At 37.2% G+C, this 20,093-nt stretch overlaps 1 protein-coding gene across 2 annotated transcripts; it reads left to right on the forward strand.

Annotated features, from left to right (window-relative positions):
* The first annotated feature begins 1,655 nt into the window (after positions 1-1,655).
* LOC131068814 (RNA polymerase II transcriptional coactivator KIWI) lies at positions 1,656-19,303 on the forward strand. Of its 2 annotated transcripts, none has more exons than XM_058004086.2 (4): positions 1,656-1,931; positions 2,007-2,112; positions 18,855-18,933; positions 19,038-19,303. In XM_058004086.2, exons 1-4 carry the CDS (start codon positions 1,863-1,865, stop codon positions 19,081-19,083), a joined length of 300 nt encoding a protein of 99 aa, XP_057860069.1. In that variant the 5' UTR covers positions 1,656-1,862; the 3' UTR covers positions 19,084-19,303. The 2 variants fall into 2 exon arrangements, with proteins under 2 accessions (XP_057860069.1, XP_057860070.1); XM_058004087.2 differs by having other exon boundaries at positions 1,675-1,931; positions 18,911-18,933.
* Positions 19,304-20,093: the final 790 nt, after the last annotated feature.

Here is a 20,093-nt window from a genome sequence, read left to right on the forward strand (position 1 = left end):
CCATACCAGAGAGCCTTCAATTCCTCAAGCTTTTGTCAATATAAACACTGTCGCCATGAGGGGGAACCCTTTTTGCCGAGTTGGAAGATTTTGCAATGACCGTGGTTGTCACTTGTTTCCTTTTGGAAACTTTTCCATTTTTTCTCGTTTCACCATGCAGATGAGTAGCCCTAATCACTACAGGAGGCAGAACTTGAAACCTTTCGACTTCCGTATCTGGAAAGTCTCGTGGAGGTTCAAAACCTTCTTCTTCCATATATTCAACCCACCATTTTGTTCCTGAGGTTGGTTTCAAGTGAAGCAACTTTTGAAGAAAGGTAATATTTCTAGCAATGACTGGTTTCCTTTCTTCGAAGGAATTCATATCCTTGATCACTGGAATCGGGGGTCTTTTAGTCACCTCCATCCCTAACTTTCTGCCATCAGGATTTCCATTCACATAATCCTCTGGATATGGTATCATAAAATTACCATCAACATTCTGCATTGTCAACTCTAAACCTTTCAACAAATCTCCTTTGAAAACCACTTGACACAGCTGGATTGCCTCCTCTTTTGGAGTGCTCATGACCAGAAGGATGGCTACAAAGTTTGCAGGAATATCACAATTAACCCTAAATTTGAATTTGTAATTGCAATATTCTTCCCCCATAATCTCTTTTACAACTCGAAGAGCCAAGTCATCAAGGTCATTAAGGATTCTACACCACCTTTCTAGTTTAATCTCCCCCTTGAAGGCCACCATCCTATTGTCGTCTTCTGGAGGAAGATAGATAGTAGATTCCATGGTTCTCAAACAAGCTAGAGATAATTGTAAACACATAGAGAGACTCGAATAAAATTCCGTAAATTGGTTATTAATAACATTAAAATCTGGAAGAGATTGCGAATAAACCAACACCTTGCAAGATCGTCATGAGATGCTCCGACATGTGTGAACAAGTCATTCATGGAGAGTGTGGCAGTTTCACACATTCTTTAATAATCATTCTTTGCCCCATTAAATAATGAAATAAATTCTTTGCAAGTACCACTTCCACCCTGGAGGCCAACTCATTAACTATCTCAAAGCCTTTCAAGTCCAATAGACCCCACTGAGAGCCGAGCTCGATGACGAAGTGATGATGCCAAAGAGAAAGCCTGTGTGAATATATATATATATATATATATATATATAAAACTCAGAGAGAGAGAGAGAGAGAGAGAGAGAGGTGTATAATTCTATCTTATAAGTTTAAGCCTTTTAAGAAATAATTTGTCAATATGATAGATTAAACCTATCGATTCATAATTGGTAATACTAAGTACTTCCCTCAGAAGATGAGAATGCTTGCTTTTTTATTACCTTCTTTGTAGATGTGGTTTACTTAGTGGAACATTTGAATTTTTAACTTGCTCTAACTAATAATAATTTTAAAAAATTGACAGAAACTAATTATTAAAAAAAATTAAATATAAATTATAAGTTTTTTGTCCAAATTTTTTAATTATTTATTTTGGTTAAATGAACTAATTAAAAATTAAAATTGAATGGATGCTTGCTCCCCGAAATTAAAAGAATTAAAATTCATAAAATTTTGATTGGAATGAATGCAGGAATACATAATAATAATAATTACGTCCAAACTGCCACGGAATTTTTTCCTCCCGAAATCTCCCTTTCCCGCTAAAAATCACATCCGAACCGAAGTCTCCGGTTTAGGCCGATCGGAATTCGCAACATATAATGCGGGCACATCCACGATTCATTTCATTTGGGCTGCGTTCGGTATAAGTACCAGTGTTTGCTTGTATTTTCTTGCCCCTACAAAACGCCTGCGCAGCTGAGACGAATATCAGGAGCAAAAAAGAAGAGAAACAAAATGCCGAAATGGGCAAAGCGCAAATTTGAAGGCGGTAACGATGAAGGTGCAAGAATTGAAGCGTGCGAGGTAAGTCTTGTAATCCACTGTCACTACCACGTCCTCTTTCTTAACACACTCGTAACAATAGCCGCTGGACCGCAGTTGTCGCAGTACCGCAAAGTGGTGGTAAGAATGTGGCAAGGAAAGGTATATGTGGACTTTCGCGAATTTTACACCAAGGACGGGAAGCAACTACCTGGCAAGAAAGGTATTTACTCAAAACTACTTCCAGGCAGTTTTTACTCACCATTCTCGTATTCAATGTTTTTGTTTCCCTACCTTGTCTCATCTTTAATTCGCATTCAACTCGGTTGCCCTCCAGATTGATCGCAAATGATTACCACTTGTCTGCGGATTTAGGGAATGATAAATTTTGTGAAAAGGCCTCATTTCGATATGTTTAGTACAGAATATCTCCTCTGAGCTTCCTTTGTGTTTGCCTTGCTAAAATTTAGTACACTAGCAATTTTTTTAACAAAATGGTCTGCTCTTATTTAGTTGGGGAGATGATAAAGTGGCAAGGCTAGATGGTCTGCTGATTGCTCGCGTGGCTGACTCGCATGGTGGCAAGGCAGAAAATATTAATATAATTTAAACCCTATAACGTTCAAAGTTAAAACCCTAAACGCAATTTATTTGATAGAAAATGGGATGATCTAATTTTATCGGGGAGATTTTAAAGTTGCGAGGCTAAACAGGCTTCTGATTTCTGACGTTGACATTTCGCATGGTAACAAGACAAAAAAACGTTAATAACTATGTTAAAAACAATAATAAAATTTTTAGAACCCTAAAACTAAAACCCTAAAGCAGAAGTGTGCGATTTTGCTTTGTCTGACATCCGTTATGTTTTTACCTTTCAGCACTCATTTTTTAGTTACAGCTTCAAAATTGAACCCAGAGGGTTTCTGTTAATTTTTTTTTGGCTTTTGAGTTTGCTAAGTAATGTCCGATTGTTTTTCGCAATAAGAGTAAAGTGTGCCAGCTGAGTCTGAAGCGAGCTTTGAGTCTATATCCTATGCTATCAACCCATCTTTTGGCTGGCACGCAATAAATGGTATTTTTTTGATAGTGACTGCAGGAAAATGGCACCGCCTATATGTTCTTGTAGATTATAGTGGCCCGAGTGGGCATTTGCATCCTCTTTATGACCTGTAATACTGAGGGATTGTATTCTTACAACAAGTTGGCAAATGCAGCAAAAATATTCACTGAATTTTGCCTATGCCTAGATATTTCAGTCTTCAAGAAATTACACCAGTATTCAAGAAATTTCACCGTTAGTTTCTAGCAGTAACCAAATTCAGTTGTATAACTATGTTTTCATATTTCAGTTCAGCTTGTAGATCAGACCTGATGTTTGCAGTAATATTTTGGTTTCAGATTTTATTTTTTACTTCCACACTTTCTATTTATACCATACAAATTGTTCCTCTGTTATACCTGGATTTCTGACTGTAGGTTTACAACAGATTTAACAAGCTATAGTTGGGCTTATGCGGTTGTCATATTGAGGTTACAAAAGTTATAAGATCTGACTGTAGTATGAAAAAACAATATTTTGAAGGAAATAGTTTTATTCTTGGACCATGAGTAAATATGTAAAAGAAGGAATTAACCTTAACTTTAAGCACCTCATATTTCCATTATCCAATAACCTATTCCAGATGTCTTTCATATTGCTAGGGAATCTGAATTCTAACCCATATTAAAGCCAGGTAGCCATACTAGTCCTGCTACTGACCACCACTAAATAACATTACCACCATCAACTTACAAGGATTTTTTATATGAAATATTAATTGCACAAATGATATACAGTTGTAATGTCCCCTACTAGATTTAAGCCTGTTTTAACCTGAATTAATCCATCTCAACATACTTATGACTTAAACTACATTGACTAGGAGACAAAACCATCTTAACCAGAATTCAATCAGTGATAACATAATCTTCTTCGTGATATTGAATTGATAATTCAATCAAATTTATAATCTTACATTTATTTGTTCATCCAAATTACTGTTTCTATATATAAATATATATATTTAAGTTCAGATAGTATTACATACTCTCTATGGTTTTACTGTAGAATAGTTTCTAAAGATATTGTATTAATTATAATTATTATATTAATATCTATTATTGTATCAATATCCATATTTATAACCCACCCTTAATTCTTATTCAGATTTGAGTATATATATAAATAAATAAATAAATTAATTATACCAATAATTTATGTATTTGCTAATTACTTATTCTATAGATTATTAATACTACTACTGCTTTAAAATATTAATTATTAATAATATATTTAATGGTTGGTAAAGACAGACAGATCTGACATGTCTGCCAATATGTATATAAATTGAAATGTAACCAATACGTATTGCAGTCTATAATAATATTACTATTGAATTCTGCATATAGACATTGTATCGGGTTTTATATATTAGGCATACGTATCAAGCACATTCCCTATGCATACCCTCAAAACAAAATGTTATTGCCTGTCCTCCTCTTATGAGCACACACTATATAATTATTTCCCATCTATCTGATCATTGCCCGTTCCTCTTCCCCTTTTTCTAATCTGTTATAATCTTTCTATAAATATCTGCCTTGGTGAATATCTCCTTCCAAATGGTCACAACCTTTCAAATAAGTCATATCTTCTCCTCCCTAGTATTCGCTCCTCTTGGAAACTAATCAAAAGTTATGAACCATTGGTAGCCTTGAGAAAGTATAGTAATGCATCCCTTTGGGGTGTATCATGGTAATCGCACCCTTTATAAGTTTATGGCTTACGATGTTAATTGTATGATTAACTTATTAACTTCTTGTACGGAAATGGATCGTAATAAGCTAATGATCATTTTCGATAAGATTAAGTAGTGTCCATTGTCACATATAAGTATAACTAAACCCCCTTTGTTTATGCGGATCATCCTCAGCTATTTGTTACGATATCATATTTGACCTAATCGAATGCCTTTAAGAAGATATTGATATAAGTATTTCTTAATTCGATATGCTGTTTGTGTATTACTAATTACAATCGTTGTTCTAACCATACATTGAATAACTAATCAATTGATTATTTAGTCTGTCAGTTACATTCATCCCATTGGCAGCGGTTATTGATATTGGTTTGGTTGACTGGATACTTGGTCTTCCTCAACGTGAATTATCGTGATTAGCTGTAGTAGAAATTGTATCGCTACAGGAATGTAAAGCTGAAATCCTCCAATCTTTATTTGCTATTTAACAATAACTCCAGTGTCAATATAGTAGCTATCTTGTATGTTATTTTGACATATAATATTTGTTTCAACAGCTCCCTTGAATGTGAACACTTTCTTCAGTTTCCTTGATATCCCATGAATGCAGTATCTAAATACTTATATACTGATCTCTCTCATCCATGTTGAACTACTGCCGTGACTAATCAAGTGTGGCATAGTTGCTGTTGTCTTATGTTGTATTGGCTATTGATATTCTTAGTTCTATAAAGATAATACAAGGAGTTTCCTAAGTTAGCCACACAATATCTAACGAAATCTTGTTTTATATTAGAAATTTGATGGGGACATCACAACAGTCTACTAATAAAAGGTGGATAGGATATAATCATGTTGTAAAGCGACACATTTTTCGGCAAAGACCAAGGAGTTCAAAGTGTCAAAGTATCATGTGGCTTAAAATATGGAAACAGCCAATGAAGTTAATAAGTTTATGAATGACATAAAAGAGAACACCAACCAGCAAGAGCAATGACCAGTATACGGGTGAATTCTGTTCATCCAGGTCTGAACCCCATCATAAACTCATCATCCATTTGGGATGTCCTGGCCTTCCTCAATAGGCTTGCGACTGGGTAGAGCATTGTTCTTCCATTTCGCTTCTTCTGGTTGAGGGAATGGCTATCTGGAATATCACACCAAGGGAACATGACAATTCCATCTAGGGGACCTTATCCAGCCTGGTAGAAACTTCCAGCAAACTTCTATGATAATAATCCATATTCTGATAACTGTTGCAGTGAACTACTAAAATACAAATGATAGCAAAAGTTATCAAGGTAAGTAGCCAAAACAAAAAACTGCCCAGGAGTAAGGCCAACTCTGTAAGAAATCTAACATAAGAGAAAATAATATAAACTCATGTTCTGAAAAAGCAATAGCACTATCAAAACCCTGTATTTTAGTGACAATATTGTGCATAGGTGTGGTCATACTCCTATCATCCCTTCATTTCAAAGCCACAAGATGGTTGTGGTAGCTCACAATGCTAATCCAATAGTTGTCATATGTTGCGTCGGGGTACATCAATGTATTGTTTGGGAGGCATTTACAAAAAAATGATGGTTTATTTGTGAGAGGCCTTACCTCTCTCCACGACACTAGTTGTTTGTAAGAACCCCTAGACTTGTTGTATATATTGTCATTGATGTCAATATTTTAGTACTTATACTTGAGTTTCTTCAAGTGAGTTTCTTGCTCGTATGATTGGGCTGATATTGTTTATATCTCATTTCTTGACATGTCATATAGCTTTTCGAAGGCTACGGATGTAAGTTGTTTTGTTGACTTTATCGAACTTTTTGGATGGTCTTTTACAGACGTTTTGATGTCATCTGTCTCCTGCTGCGTGTGGTTGTTTTTCTCCAATGTCTCTGCCATTTGGTGGGTGTGTAACGCCTTCTCTGCATTATGGAAATTTTCTATTATCTGCAACAGGTGTCAATATTCCCTGATTGTATTCTTTTTCTGGCTGGTCTGCTCGATATCTGACACAGTATGATCGTTTCTGGTTCCTGTTGCCTGGAGAAGCTGGAGCTTGTTCAATTTTTATCATACGTGTTGAAGTGGCAATTGATAGATAGAATTCTTTTCTGAACACGGCAGCAGTCATTTTCTTGTTCTGATTTTGAATGATGGGATTTTAGTGCAAGACTCTGTGTAGAGGCGAGGCATTCTTTTTGCATGATTTGATATCATATTTTTCTGTTCAGTCTTTGCGTCGCGGGTGTAAAAGATTTTGCTGTGAGTGGCGATAGTGATGGAATGAGAGCGTTTTTGTCAACTGCTCTGTATGTGTGCTTTCTTTTCTGAAGAGGTGTGGCGTTAAAAATTTGACGTATGATGGTGACCCGATATAATGCAGTGGTATTTCTGAAAGTACAAAATAAAATATTAAAATGTCGATCAATCTTCAGTTTCGATACTTATTTTTGGACATATTGGTTTTAAAATTTTCGGGCTGGAAGATATCTATTCTTTGACTGAGTCATGATTAAGGAGTTAGTGTTGGCGTATGTGGATGAGTTTCGTTTTTTCTTAAAAAACGATTCGCTTTTCAGTCTGTGGTTGGTATGCGTGGAGGCTGAGAATAAGATTCCGAAAAACAGGAGATACTAAATTTTTATGTGGGGGTTGATTTTCAGTGTTAAAAAAAATATATAGTATGCTGATATTGTTAAGTTGAGTGATAAGTAATGCAGTGAATCTCTCATTCTAAAAGATAGAAGATGTAATCAGTAGGTTGCTTCAGTGAACTTTTTGAAGCAATGGGTCAGAGAGAGTTTTGCTTATGCAAAACCATATGTTACCTGATGAGAGTTTGACTTTCTGAGAAAAGTATTTGTAGAGTGTTTTTGATTCAATTGCAAAACTTTATGATTAGAAGAGTTTACTGGAGTATAACTGAGAAAATCAACAGCTATCAAAGAGCTGTACCTTTAAGACTGTAGTCTTTGTAAGTTCATGTAAGCTGAGGTTGGTGCCTCTGTTTTTGAAGAGTTGGAGCTCTTACTTGTACATGGGTTGGTGCCCTTGATTATATTTGAAAACTTTAATGCTGTGGTTTTTTACCCAAGAGGGTTTTCCACGAGAAAAATCTTGTCTTGAGTTTTATTCTTGTCTTCTCAGTGTTTTATCTGTTTTAGTCTGTTTCAAGTTTGTGAAATACTGATTCATCCCCCCCCCCACTTCTTAGTATTTCTGGTTTTGTTTTCAGGACTATCACCAAAAGATCATGCACTCTTCGTCATAACGTTGCATGCTTCCTTAAGTTAAGAGGTTTTCTTTTGCAATTTTGGTATAAATGACATACATTCATTAATGAAAGACAAGGTAAAATTCTGAGAATAAAATCTGCAACTATAATTCTGAAAACAAAGTTATTTAAACAATCGAAATCTGACCTTGTTTAATGTCATGAAAGGCTGCCACACAGTATGGAAATCTGAGAATAATTTTGAACATAAATCTGTGTATAGATGTCTCTAAATCGGAGTAAATCTGCAAGTCAGTCATTGGCCACAATGCTTTAAAACATTGGATCATTCATACACAGGGCAGTACTGTTGAATTCAGATTTCACACATAGTTTGCAAACCAAATAGAATTCTTGCCATTTAACCGGGACAATTCCGAACTCTTACAAAACCAAGGCAGAACTGAAGTTAAATCTGCCCTGTTGTTTGCACCTTTAAATAGAATTCTGAACATAACCAATGACTTTTCTAAATTTGCCCTTCTTCACGCATCAATATATCCAGCTCATGCAAGCACTTGTAATGATACTAAATCAGAGTGTTGCGAAATCTGTAACTGAACATACCTGTTTGTACCATCAACTTCCTCCCTTCTCCATGATACTTTACTTTCAGTGCCCTACCTAAGTGTTGGGCGGAATTTTGCATTGGTGGGGGATTCATGCATTTTTCATCTTTCCTTAATCACCTCCCTTTAGTGCCCTCCTTTCTCCTAGGGCGCTATTTTACCTAAGTCATGGAATTCAACATTTTATCCTGCATTCCAAGGACCCTCAACTTTAGCGCCCTATGACCTTCTTGGGCGGAATTTTGACCAAGGCAAGGATTTCAACTTTTTTCATGAGTTCCATGGCAAGGTGGTTTTGGCGCCTTGGTACCTTCTAGGGCGGAATTCATGCTTGTGGAGGAATTTCACTGAATGTTGAATCCTCCATGACCCCTCCATTTTGGCGCCTGTCCTTGGCCTGGGGTGGAATTTTACTGTGAAGGAGGAATTTCAACATTGCATGCCTCTTCCAAACTTGGATGGATTTTGAGCTTCTTCTAGATCAGGCCACCATATAAGAATTTGGGGTGATTTCCCAGACTTAGACAAATTTCTTGAGCTTTCCATTTCAAGAATGGGCATCCAACACTTAAACCATGTTCTGATCCTCCCTGTCTGCTTTTTGACTTTCTGGAATTAGAAGTAGTTGCGAATGCCTGGCCTTTGTCACCTTGCCCGAATGGTCCTGTCAGAACAAACTTTCCAAAAATAGAAACCTTTAAAATGTCAGCGTTAGATCCCTAGACAAGACACATGGATGACTTACTATAAATAGAAACTTACTAAAAATAGTAAGTTTGATTTTTGGCAAAATGACGACATTCTGAGACTCGGCAAAATCCCTAAAAAATAGGAACTTTCTAAAAATAGAAAGTTGCTCAGTTTTGACTCAAATTTTATTGGGAGGTTCCTTGAAGGGTCCTGATTCTAGTTGTATGCTTAGTTTCTTCAAAACCCTAACACAAACCCCGAAACCCAAAAATTAACAAAACGAGTCCTAGACTTAACTAAATTTGCTCAAACGAAAAGCAGACTTAATCAATTTGACCCCCGAACACTCGCAAACTTAGAGAGAGATTGATGAGATTGCTACGAAAAGACCGGAAGGGCCTAAAAGTAGGGGGTCTCCATTTGCAATGGGGCGATGTGTGAAAACGTCACAACACACGGGAGGTCACAAGGGGGACCTCCTCCCCTTCAACATATTCAACTAATAAGCCACTTAATCAACTTATAAGCCACATAAAGCCACAAAGGCACATATATGTCACTTTGGGGGATTTTAACATGGGTCTCCAACATGAGAACCCAATGTCCTTGCCACTTGAACAAAACCCCATCGACAAATTACTAATATTTGTTATGTTAATGTTACATTATCTATATCTTTCAATAAATCGCTGTCTTGAAAGCCCACAAAATTATTTTGTTACTTAAACCAATGAAGCAATAGTCTACAAAAAATCGCGATTATACCCAATTAATCCTGAATCTTGGAGCTAGCCGATTTATTCCTTGAAAAAATCCTGATTCGTGAAAAAATTGTTGACCCAATTTTCAAAGATTTTTTGCATTTAAATCACGTTAAAATCATGTTAAAAACCCAAAAAATGTCAAAAAAGTGAAAAAATCATTGTAAAAACTTGCAAAACCCTAGAAAAACTCGTGAAATGATTGAATTGCTTAGAAATAGGGTTGGTCTGAGACAAAATCAGAGTCAATGTGGAATCAACATCGAAAAAGTTTGTTATTTTGTCCATTTTCGGGGGGTTCATCATTCCCCACACTTGTTTAAACCCACAAGCCCAACGACTCAACAAAGGTAGAAAGCCCACGAGCTCAATGCACTCTACATGTTACTTGGATGATTGGAGATGTTTTATGGATTTGGTATTATTGTTTTGATCTTAAGCCGACATGGCATATCATTGTAAAAAGGAATTATGTAATTGTAATAACTTTAGGTGGTCGACCTAATTGGTTTAGGCCTTAGGGTTTGTATAAATAAGAGGTAGAAACTTTTTGTAAAGTATCATGGTTATTGGAAAAGTCATGGTCAAGGAATGTAATGTGCGAATATTGTAATATCATTCAGGCAAAGGAGTTGATTGATCATTGGTGATCGGATTGGTTTCAAAAGAGGATTTAGTCCTCCGACATTGAGCTTAATCGAGACTGTAATCAGGCATAGTAGATGCTATTTCCAGCAGTTCACTCTATTGGATTGTTTTCCATTTATCTTGAGAAGGTTGTAGCCTCTCCGTAGTTAGTGAGACTCTTTTGTAATGAGCAGTTCGCTCTAGGCAGTGTGCCTTTTTGCAAGTGCAAGCCCCTCATTGTAACACATACTTTCTGTAGAAGTATCATCTGATTGTGGGTAGGCTTCCCATTGAGGTTTTTCCCTTAACGGGTTTTCCACATACAAATCATGGTGTTATGTGGTATGGTTGCTTTGCATTGATTATTTGGTTAATTGTTAAGTTGTATTGTTTCCCGGTACGTGTTTCTACTGGCATCTATTTGTGCTTTATCGGTACTTAATTTGTTTAAGGTTATATTGTGGATTAAAAGTCATAATCTGTTAACAACTGATTCACCCCACCCCCCCCCTCTCAGTTGTTCACCGGTTATCCTAACAACCAAATGCCATCAGGGAATATAAAGCATTGTAACTATGGAATATGATTTGATAAGCTTTCTCAAATATTGAACTACCCCTAGAAAACTCCTTGCCTCGATCACAATGAAAGTCTTGGATCACTTCAAAATGGCTTCCACTTTTACTAAATTGCTAACGATTGTTGGATATCTGTCTAATAAGTTTTGATCTCAGCTACTTCATAGGCTTAGCTAATCTTTGATCTCAGACTTAGACAACTATTTGGTGTATTTGGTGACTGCCCTTTTAAAAAATTAAATGAATATTTGCCTATGTAATTAGCAATATGAATATAAACAACAAAATCTATTTTCTATAATTCATGGGTTAAACTCTATTTTATTTACTCTCTATATCAGAATATCTCTATGCTATGGAAATGCCCTTAAGTTTAAAAAAAAAGTAGTTTGTCTATTTTTCTACAAATTTTTCCGATTTTTTAAAATCCAATTTCTTACCCATTTTTTCAAAATATCTTATACTTTTGGTTTGCCGATTTTTTCCCCAAATGATTTTTGTTACTATGATATAAAGCATTGCAATTGTGGAATATGGTTTGATAAGTGTTGTGACCTTTTTCACACATCGCCCCATTGCAAATGGGGACCCTCTCCTTTCCTGCTTTCTAGGGTTTTTGTTAGTGCCCGTGGCCTTCCGCTTCAGTTTTGCCAAGCCTTGCTCAGTTTTGAACGGTTCGAGTCCTAGAGATTGAAAGTTAGATTTTGTAAGCCAAGTGGTAACAGAGTCCAGATACCATCAAAGTGCCTAGAAAGGTCAAAGGACTAAGATCGCAATTGATTTGGACAAATTTGAACAACTTTCTATTTTTAGAAAGTTTGCTTGTTTGCTTTTTCCTATTTTTTAGGAAGTTTCGTTTTTGCCATTTTAGCCCAATCCCCGGTATGCCTATTTTTAGAAAGTTTTCCCTATTTTTTAGGGATCCCTGCTTTTTGCTTTTTCGGAGTGGGGACCTAGGGTTTGCACTGATACCACTGACCTGCTTCGATCGCGATCAAGAATTTCCAAGTTAAGTTCCTACATTTTAGGGGTCATGATGCTTCAGATGGTTTGCCTGAGTATGGATTTCAAATTTCAAGTTAATCTAGTTAAAATTGAAGAAATTGTGGACTTTTGAAATTTTCCAAATATTTTTCTAAGTCTGGCTAATGAATGATGTTGAGTGTTATGGCAGGTGATAAAAACTCCGCCCAAGGTGCTAATGATGGAGGTGTCTTCAAACCCCGCCCTATACAAGAGGTGGTCTTCCAAAAGTCCACCCTCATTATGTCTTCAAAGTCCGCCCTCCAAGCAAGTTGCCAAGCCTAAAACTCCGCCCTTGAAGATGCCCTCATGATGGGGTTATAAAAGCCCACCCTCCTTGGATGTCTCCAAAGTCTGCCTTGGTGGTCATAGGTCTCAAAGTTTGCCTTGGGAAGCCTTCAAAGTCCGCCCTCCAAGCAAGGTCAAGTCATGAAAGTCTGCCCTTGGAGGTAGACCAAAACTCTGCCATCCATGGTGAAGGCACAAAACTTCGCCCTATGCTTGAAGATGTCATGAAAATCTGCTTGCCTAGAGTCTTCAAAGTCTGCCTTGGTGGTCATAGGTCTCAAAGTCCGCCTTGGAGAAGCCTAACAAAACTTCACCCAAGCATGATGATGGAGGTAGTCCAAAACTCCGCCCATAGTAATCTCCCAAAAGTCTGCCTTAGGGTGAGGAGATAGCAAGCATGATGATGAAGCCCTCCATGATGCCAAGTGGTGGTCTTCCAATAGTCCACCCTAGTCTTGGAGGTAGAAGAAAAGTCTGCCCTCCATGATGCCAAGTCTCTAAAGTCCGCCATCCTTAGTGAAGCAAAAGTCCGCCCTACAAGTAACAAGAAAGATGCTTCAAAAGTCTGCCTAAGTCAAAGTTTAAACCAATACTTGCTAGGGTATTGAGAACAAGGAATATTCTTTGGTGATGTCATCCAAATCTTCATGGAACTCAAACTGAATCCCAAATTAGAAAGTTTCTAGGAGGATATTTGAAAGATCAAGTTCGGATATATAGACTAAAATCAATTTAGAAACTTGCACAAGAATAAGATTTTCGAACTTAAAGAGATGACAAGCCAACTGAAGTATAAAATGGAAACTTTCTTTGTGGATACAATGGACTGGGGATGAATTAGAAACATGAATTGGAAAAGATCTGCATGTTTCTAATTGCAGATTTGAACTCCATTACAAATACATTCTTCACTTCTTCATTCTCACACAAAAGTTCGAACTTTCTGAGTAAGCTAAGGAAAACACTGAGAATTATTTCGCAGATTGAAGGTCATTTCGAAGAAATTTTTTTAGATTGGAAGTGTTGCAAGGTTATCTCTTGCAGGTTCGGCGAACTTCTTGAGGAATTTTGATTTATCAACTTCATTCTTGTCAAAGTATCTGCAGCTTGTTGGAATTGAACTAGCTGGTAGAAGGCAGATTCGTCAATTTGTTTCTGAGTTTTCTTAAGATTCTTTTTATCTTCTAGCCTTATTCTCATTCATTCGAAGGTGAAGTTGGTTTTAAAATACATATTTATTGTATTTTCCGAGTTCTCCAAATTCGTTGGAAGTGATTTTGGTAGATTTATTCAAATTTTTAGTGAGAAAGATAATTTTTTTTTGACTAAATGGAACGAGAGTTTTAAACCCTGTTTTGGGATTGCAATCATAAATGTCCTTAGAGTGGAGAGTTTACATGTGAAAATTCCATTTTCATGGCTAAGTATGAAAGTGAAGTAAAAGCTCCAAACACTTAACCATTCACAACTTCGATTTTCTTTAATCCAAGTGCTGATTGCTAACTTAAGCTTCATATTTATTTGCAGATTTTAGGCACGATGAAGTCCCAAGTAGACAAGGACGCTCCTCCTGAATCGAGAATGACCTCAAAATGGAAGAATATCAGCAATACTAACCTCGGGCATATCAATCTGAGGGAGTTCAAGAAGAGGATGTTCGGTTTGGATAACCTTGTGCTTACTGTGACTGCGCGAAAGATGATGAAGAGTAGTATCGTGCGTGCTGCTGGTTTTCTCACTACCATGCAATGCACAGAGCTGGTAGTTGAGTGCGCTAGGCACTACAACCCTATTAGTAGGGATATTGTCGCTCCAGATGGAAGAGTGTTGGCAAACATCAACGATGAGGCCATCAGGGAAGCCTTCAGGATTCCAGAATATCATAATGATTTGTACGTAACCAAGGATGAAGCTGATTGCATGTATCAAGATCATTTGGAGGAGTATGATGCCATCGTCAATCATTCCTGGCTGGATAAGCCAAGGAAGGGTGCCTCCAAACTACAAAGAAAGAGCTTGGTTAGGGCATATTTCAAAGAGGATATTGGAGATATGATTGTCTTGTTGAACAAGATAATGGGTAATCCTCAAGGCGCTCCATTTGAGCCTTGGATGTATTATTTCATAAACGGAATAATAAACGGAGTCAAGATGATAGATTGGGCTTGAATGATAAGTGATAACTTGGACAGTCAGCTAAAGAATTTGGAAGCAAATAGGACCTTTTTCATGAGCTCATACTTGTTCTATTCTTTGGCTAAAACCTACAGATACAGAGGCCTCACCTGTAGAGGGGAAGTAGGAAACAAAGAAAATCAGTTTCCTGTCTATGACTGTTATCCCCAACTTCAAATAGAAAAAAAGTTCCATTTCAAGAGGGGTGAATGATACATTTCTGATGCACTTCACACAAACACTGCAAGGTGGACTACATCAGAGACCCTCTCAAGAGTCTATCATAAGTAGATTCGGATATTGGTATATTCCATACCCGAAGTTCACTTACATAAGAATTCAGGGGTTTTCTGGATCTCCCTATAAGTTTCTAGCTTACCCTACCAACCGAGTTGTGCTACTAGAGGTTGTGAGGCAATTAGAGGGCTATATGACATTTCAAAGAGATAAGCAGAAGAAGGCAGGAACCTCCTCTCTCACGATTGGAAATGGACTAGAGACGTGCCCGTCATCACAAGCCGCTGCCACTGCAGAGAAAGAACTGGCTTGGTACCCTTTCTACCAGTACAAAGCAAGAAAGAACTATGATCCATTCCATAAAATGAAAAGGGTCGAAGGGATGACATTTGAGCACAAAGCTGGTTTGGAAGATTATTGGGCTAACGCAGTTGATAGTTTCGAAATCAGGAGGAGATTTTGGTCAAGGATTCCCTTGAACATGGTAAGAGCAACAAAAGTATTCAGAGTTGTTGATCAAGTAGAAGACAGTCTTGAGTTTCAACAGCTAGACTTTGAGAAGATGAGGAATGAGCCACTAGCCTTGGTCGATTGGTCAGAAGGAGAGAAGTCAGATCTGGCAAACATCATGAGGTCGGTGGTCGAATACTCCAAGTGGTGGACATCTGAGAGGACGAAACAATTGAAGTCTAAAGCTGTGTCTCTGACCTATGATTTAATGGGAGTAGATGACTCTCTGTCCTCCAACCCTTGTATCTCTGCAGGAAATGCTCGGAATCCAGAGAGTGTTGGGTCCCGGAAAAGGAAGGAATTAGTTGGAAGCTTTGGAAAAGCCAGGGGAAAGAAAGTTGTCGGGGAGAGACGTGAATCCAACGAAGGTCATTCCATTTTGAGTGCCGCATCTGCTGTGCCTGACCAAAATGCAGTTGAAGAGCAAAAGATGGACACATATATGGTAAATACTGAAGTGAGAGTGCCTTCTCTTTCTATCGAGGAAATAATGAGAGAAGCTGTCCAAAGTCCGGACAGGGAACAAGTTTTAAATGCAACAACAAAATTTGAAGAGCCTGAGCCCCCAGTAGTTTTCCTTGATGGTATAGTTACTGGACTAGGAAGGACAGATGATGGATTTGATCAAAATACTGTGGAGTAGTCAACCATTCTTGATTGGTTGAGGGAAAGGATAAGGGCTAAGGTCCCTAAGGAAACCCATTCTGAAGAGAATACAACAACATTTTTGGCAAAGGTAAACGAACCAGTCATAGTCAAGCCACCTAAGCCAGCCAGAAAATTCTCTTTGATTCAGAGGGATAGTGCAGGGTTTAGGACAGTTCAGATGGCTGTGCCAAAGGAAGGAAAAACTCAAGACAATATTGCCCTGGAGGATTATAAGATTACTACTATAGAGTTGGGTAAGCCTACTCAGGACCAAGAAGTCCAGTACTTTGACGACTCTTGCAATGTCCTCAAGGCAAGGCTAGCCCAGGAGAAGGAGAAAAGAAAGAAGGTTGAGGAAGAGAATCAACAGTGGAAGAAATAAGTTTTCCATCTATCGTGGCCGCTCAACCATTAGATACCAATCACCCCTCCGCAACCTCTTCAGTAAGAGTCAATGAAAGATTACGAGGACATGAAGGGCACATTCACACAGGCTAAGGAATGGATTTTAGATGTTTCGGCACGTGCTGACATACATGTAGAAAATTTAGTATCAGCACATGAGTCGGCCTCTTCATTGGTCAGCCGAATTTAGGACTTAGCTGCAAATTGGGAAGATGTTGAAGAAATTCAAGATGAAATACTTCCGCAATTGAAGGTTATTCGAGGTTTGTCAAAACGAAGTTTGGTGGATGCAGGTGTCATACAGGCTGGGGATAGATATGACTTTAACACCTGGTATTATGCTTTGGTCACCAGGATTGAAGTCCTGAAGAAATCCGAAACTAAGTGTTTTGAGATAGAGGAAAGTGTCAGAGAAATTCTGAGTAAGGTGTTTCATGTAGCATCAGAGATCTGGAAGAAAGTGAGTATACGAGAAAAACACTTGCAGGCAGAGAACTTGAGAGCCAGAATTTAGTCGAGCTTTTTCAAATACTCGGGGATGATTAATAAGGGCGATCTTTCAAGGATTGCAAGTTTTCTCTTCATCAACGAGAACTTTCTTGTCCAGGCAGTTGAGTGGGAAGGCATCCTCGCCACATGTACTGATGATGTGGACATCATCGACTTCCAGATTAGCAACTTGCCAAGTGTCACTATGGAAGAGGTTAGGCTCATCGTGTCCAGATACATTGAATCTGCAAAAGGGGAAACTGGACACTCACCTCAGTGACAATAGCAGCTGTGCCACTAGTCACTTTCTCATTCTTTCAAACTAATAGAGTTTTGGGAAACCTTAATTAGGGTTTGTAACTTTCAATCTGGGCCCTTGATCATTGTTTGATCTCGCCCGTTCATTGATTTTTGAAAAACTATATAAGGCTACCTCCTCTCATTTGGAAAGTGTGAGGTTTTTGATGTATCGTTGCATGAAGGTCATTTTCAAATAATATATTGCATGTGCGCTTTCTCTTAAGGCTTTGTAATCTTTGTTGTTTGAATGATTAGCATGGTTTCAATTTCCTCAACACTTTAGTTAAAGTTAATTTAGATTTGCTTTCATGTTGTTAGAATTGAATGAAGGATTTGACAAGTGTTAATTGACGGTGTATCTCTGCTCATACTTTTGGTGAATGGATGATTTCCATTTCACTGTGCAAAGTTAGTCTGAGCCTATCCTCTGTGCATGCCAACATTTTGATCATAAGCACAACCCGTTGAAGATTGCACCAACTTTGTGTAGTTGTCCTCAGTGTGGCGAAGCAAAGTGCGGTTTCTCGAGAACACCTAGTTGATACCGTCTCCAAAATTTGTAGGTTTAGATCAGCTTTCTCAAACCCTATCATTTTTTTTTTTTTTGAAAGTCTAAATCCTGGAAAATCTAAAAAAAAAGAGAGAGCCTAAAATTGCTAAATCCGTCTAAGTCCAGCAGCTTAAAAGACATTTGTTAACGTAACCCCCTTGAGATTTTCAGCATACACTACCCGAGTAGCTATCCCACTAAAGTCGCTTGTTCGCACATATAGACCTTGGAATCAGTAGTGATTTTTCAGGAGAGGATAGAATACCTTTGGGTATCTTATTCTAATGTTTGGTAGATGATAAAATAGACACCAACAATAAGCTTTCTAAAATATTGAATTAACCCTACAAAACTCCTTGCCTCAATCACAATGAAATTCTTGGATCACTTCAAAATGGCTTTCACTTTTACTATTTGTCTGTTAACTTTTGATCTCTATTACTTCATAGACTTAGTTAATATTTGATCCAACTTAGACAACTATTTGGTGTATTTGGTGACTGCCCTCTTAAAAAGTCAACTGATTATTTGCCTATGTTATCAGTAATATGAATATAAACAACAAAAAAATATTTTCTACAATTCATGGGTTAAACTCTATTTTATTTGCTCTTTATATCTCTATGCTATGGAAATGCCCTGAAGTTATAAAAAAATAGTTTTTGACTCTTTCTCTGCAATTTTTAATATTTTTTTTAAATCCAAATTTTTCCCAATTTTTTGCCAAATTTTCCCCTAAACGATTTTTGCTTCTTGTTCAATCAAAAGACTTAACGCGTTCTCTAGTTTAGCTAACAGTTTCACTGCATGGTTTTAAGTCTGCAACCAACTATTTTGAGTAGTGAAATGGCAGTCATTATGTGTATGAAGGCATATGAGTGATATAGCGGTGTGCATTGAATCCGAGACATGGTAACAAAACTGAGAACACAATGCTTTTATTCTTTGTTGTTCAATATTAAGTTTCTTTGCAGGTCTTTACTTTGATTGTTAAGAATCTGTTTGCTAGATTTAAAGACAATTTCAATGATTTGCATCAGTGACGCTTGAGAACATTATGCTAATAGTAGAAAATTCTTTTGCTGTCCTACCCCAGGTATTTCATTGTCATTGGAACAGGTACGACTTTGCAACCCTAATGAGTTTTTTTTCATTTTTCCTTTGAAGCTTCTATTTACATATGTTGGTAGCATTAGCTCATATTGACTATTTTTCTTATGAAGTGGGAAGTGTTGCGAAATCATATGGATGAGGTTGACAAGGCAATAGCTTGAGAGCATCATGTGGGTTACAGGTTCAAGAGTACCACGTGGATAACTTTTGTTGTAAATTTAATTGTGTTTGAATCATATAAATTAGTAGCTTTGTTTCAGTTCATGGATTGATAGCAACTGTAATCTATTATGGCTCAACGTTCTTGTACAGCAGATCAATCCCAGAATTATATGTAGCTTGTTTTTATTAATGAAAATTTGATTTTGTTCACTCATCTGTCATTGTTGGTTGTTGATTTGATTTGTTCACTCATCTGTCATTGTTAGTTTTTGATTATATATCTTTTATTTAGCTTTTATGGGTTCTTTTTGCTGGATTGACAGCTTTCTATTTTGATTGTAACTGTATGAATTGAAGTTTAGAAAGCCTGACTCTATTAGGTTACCTTACAAATAGGACCTTATGGGCGAGAAAAGCTTTTTTTTGAGAGTATGACTCTTTGTTTTCAAAAAATTGGGACCTTAGGAAAACTTTGATAGAGTTTTTTTGGTCTCTTATCCTTAGAACTAGACTGAAGCAAGGCTCGAACTACAAAGTGAAAGAATAACATTAAACACTAGAGGGCGTTTTTTTTAAATGTGAAAAATGACAACGGCCAAACTTAGATCTCTTAAACTTTTTTTATTGAGAACAAAAATTAATAAAAAAATCTGTAGATCCTAGCTATGGAGATTACGTTAGTTCTTCCAAGTAGTCAACTACTACCCTTGAGGAGGCTGTAAATAGCAATGAGCATGGGGCTCTGCTAGGAGGAATGCTAATGAAAAGCTGGCCAATTTTACTCTTGTCATAGGATTATGGCACATGTGATCCATAAGTATATGATGTTAAGGGAAGGGATAAGTGTGATAAGGCCCGATGTATGGATCCAATTCCTTTATGAAGAATATGACTTCAAATCTTGTATCTTGCCCAAAAGAGAAGAGCAGTATACAATGCAAATGGATTTAGAAGACTCAAGTTACTTAAAATGTTTGTGTTGAGAGGAATAAGGCAAGATTGGT

Source organism: Cryptomeria japonica, chromosome 7, assembly GCF_030272615.1.
Source record: "Cryptomeria japonica chromosome 7, Sugi_1.0, whole genome shotgun sequence".
Classification (NCBI taxonomy): Eukaryota; Viridiplantae; Streptophyta; class Pinopsida; order Cupressales; family Cupressaceae; genus Cryptomeria; species Cryptomeria japonica.

What these genes read in the sequence shown, in the direction of transcription:
- LOC131068814 (XM_058004086.2), top strand. Translation starts at nt 1,863, where the DNA reads ATGCCGAAATGGGCAAAGCGCAAATTTGAAGGCGGTAACGATGAAGGT. An exon ending in CAAGAATTGAAGCGTGCGAG is followed by an intron (nt 1,932 to 2,006) that starts GTAAGTCTTGTA and finishes GCTGGACCGCAG; the next exon opens with TTGTCGCAGTACCGCAAAGT. An exon ending in TTTCATTGTCATTGGAACAG is followed by an intron (nt 18,934 to 19,037) that starts GTACGACTTTGC and finishes TTTCTTATGAAG; the next exon opens with TGGGAAGTGTTGCGAAATCA.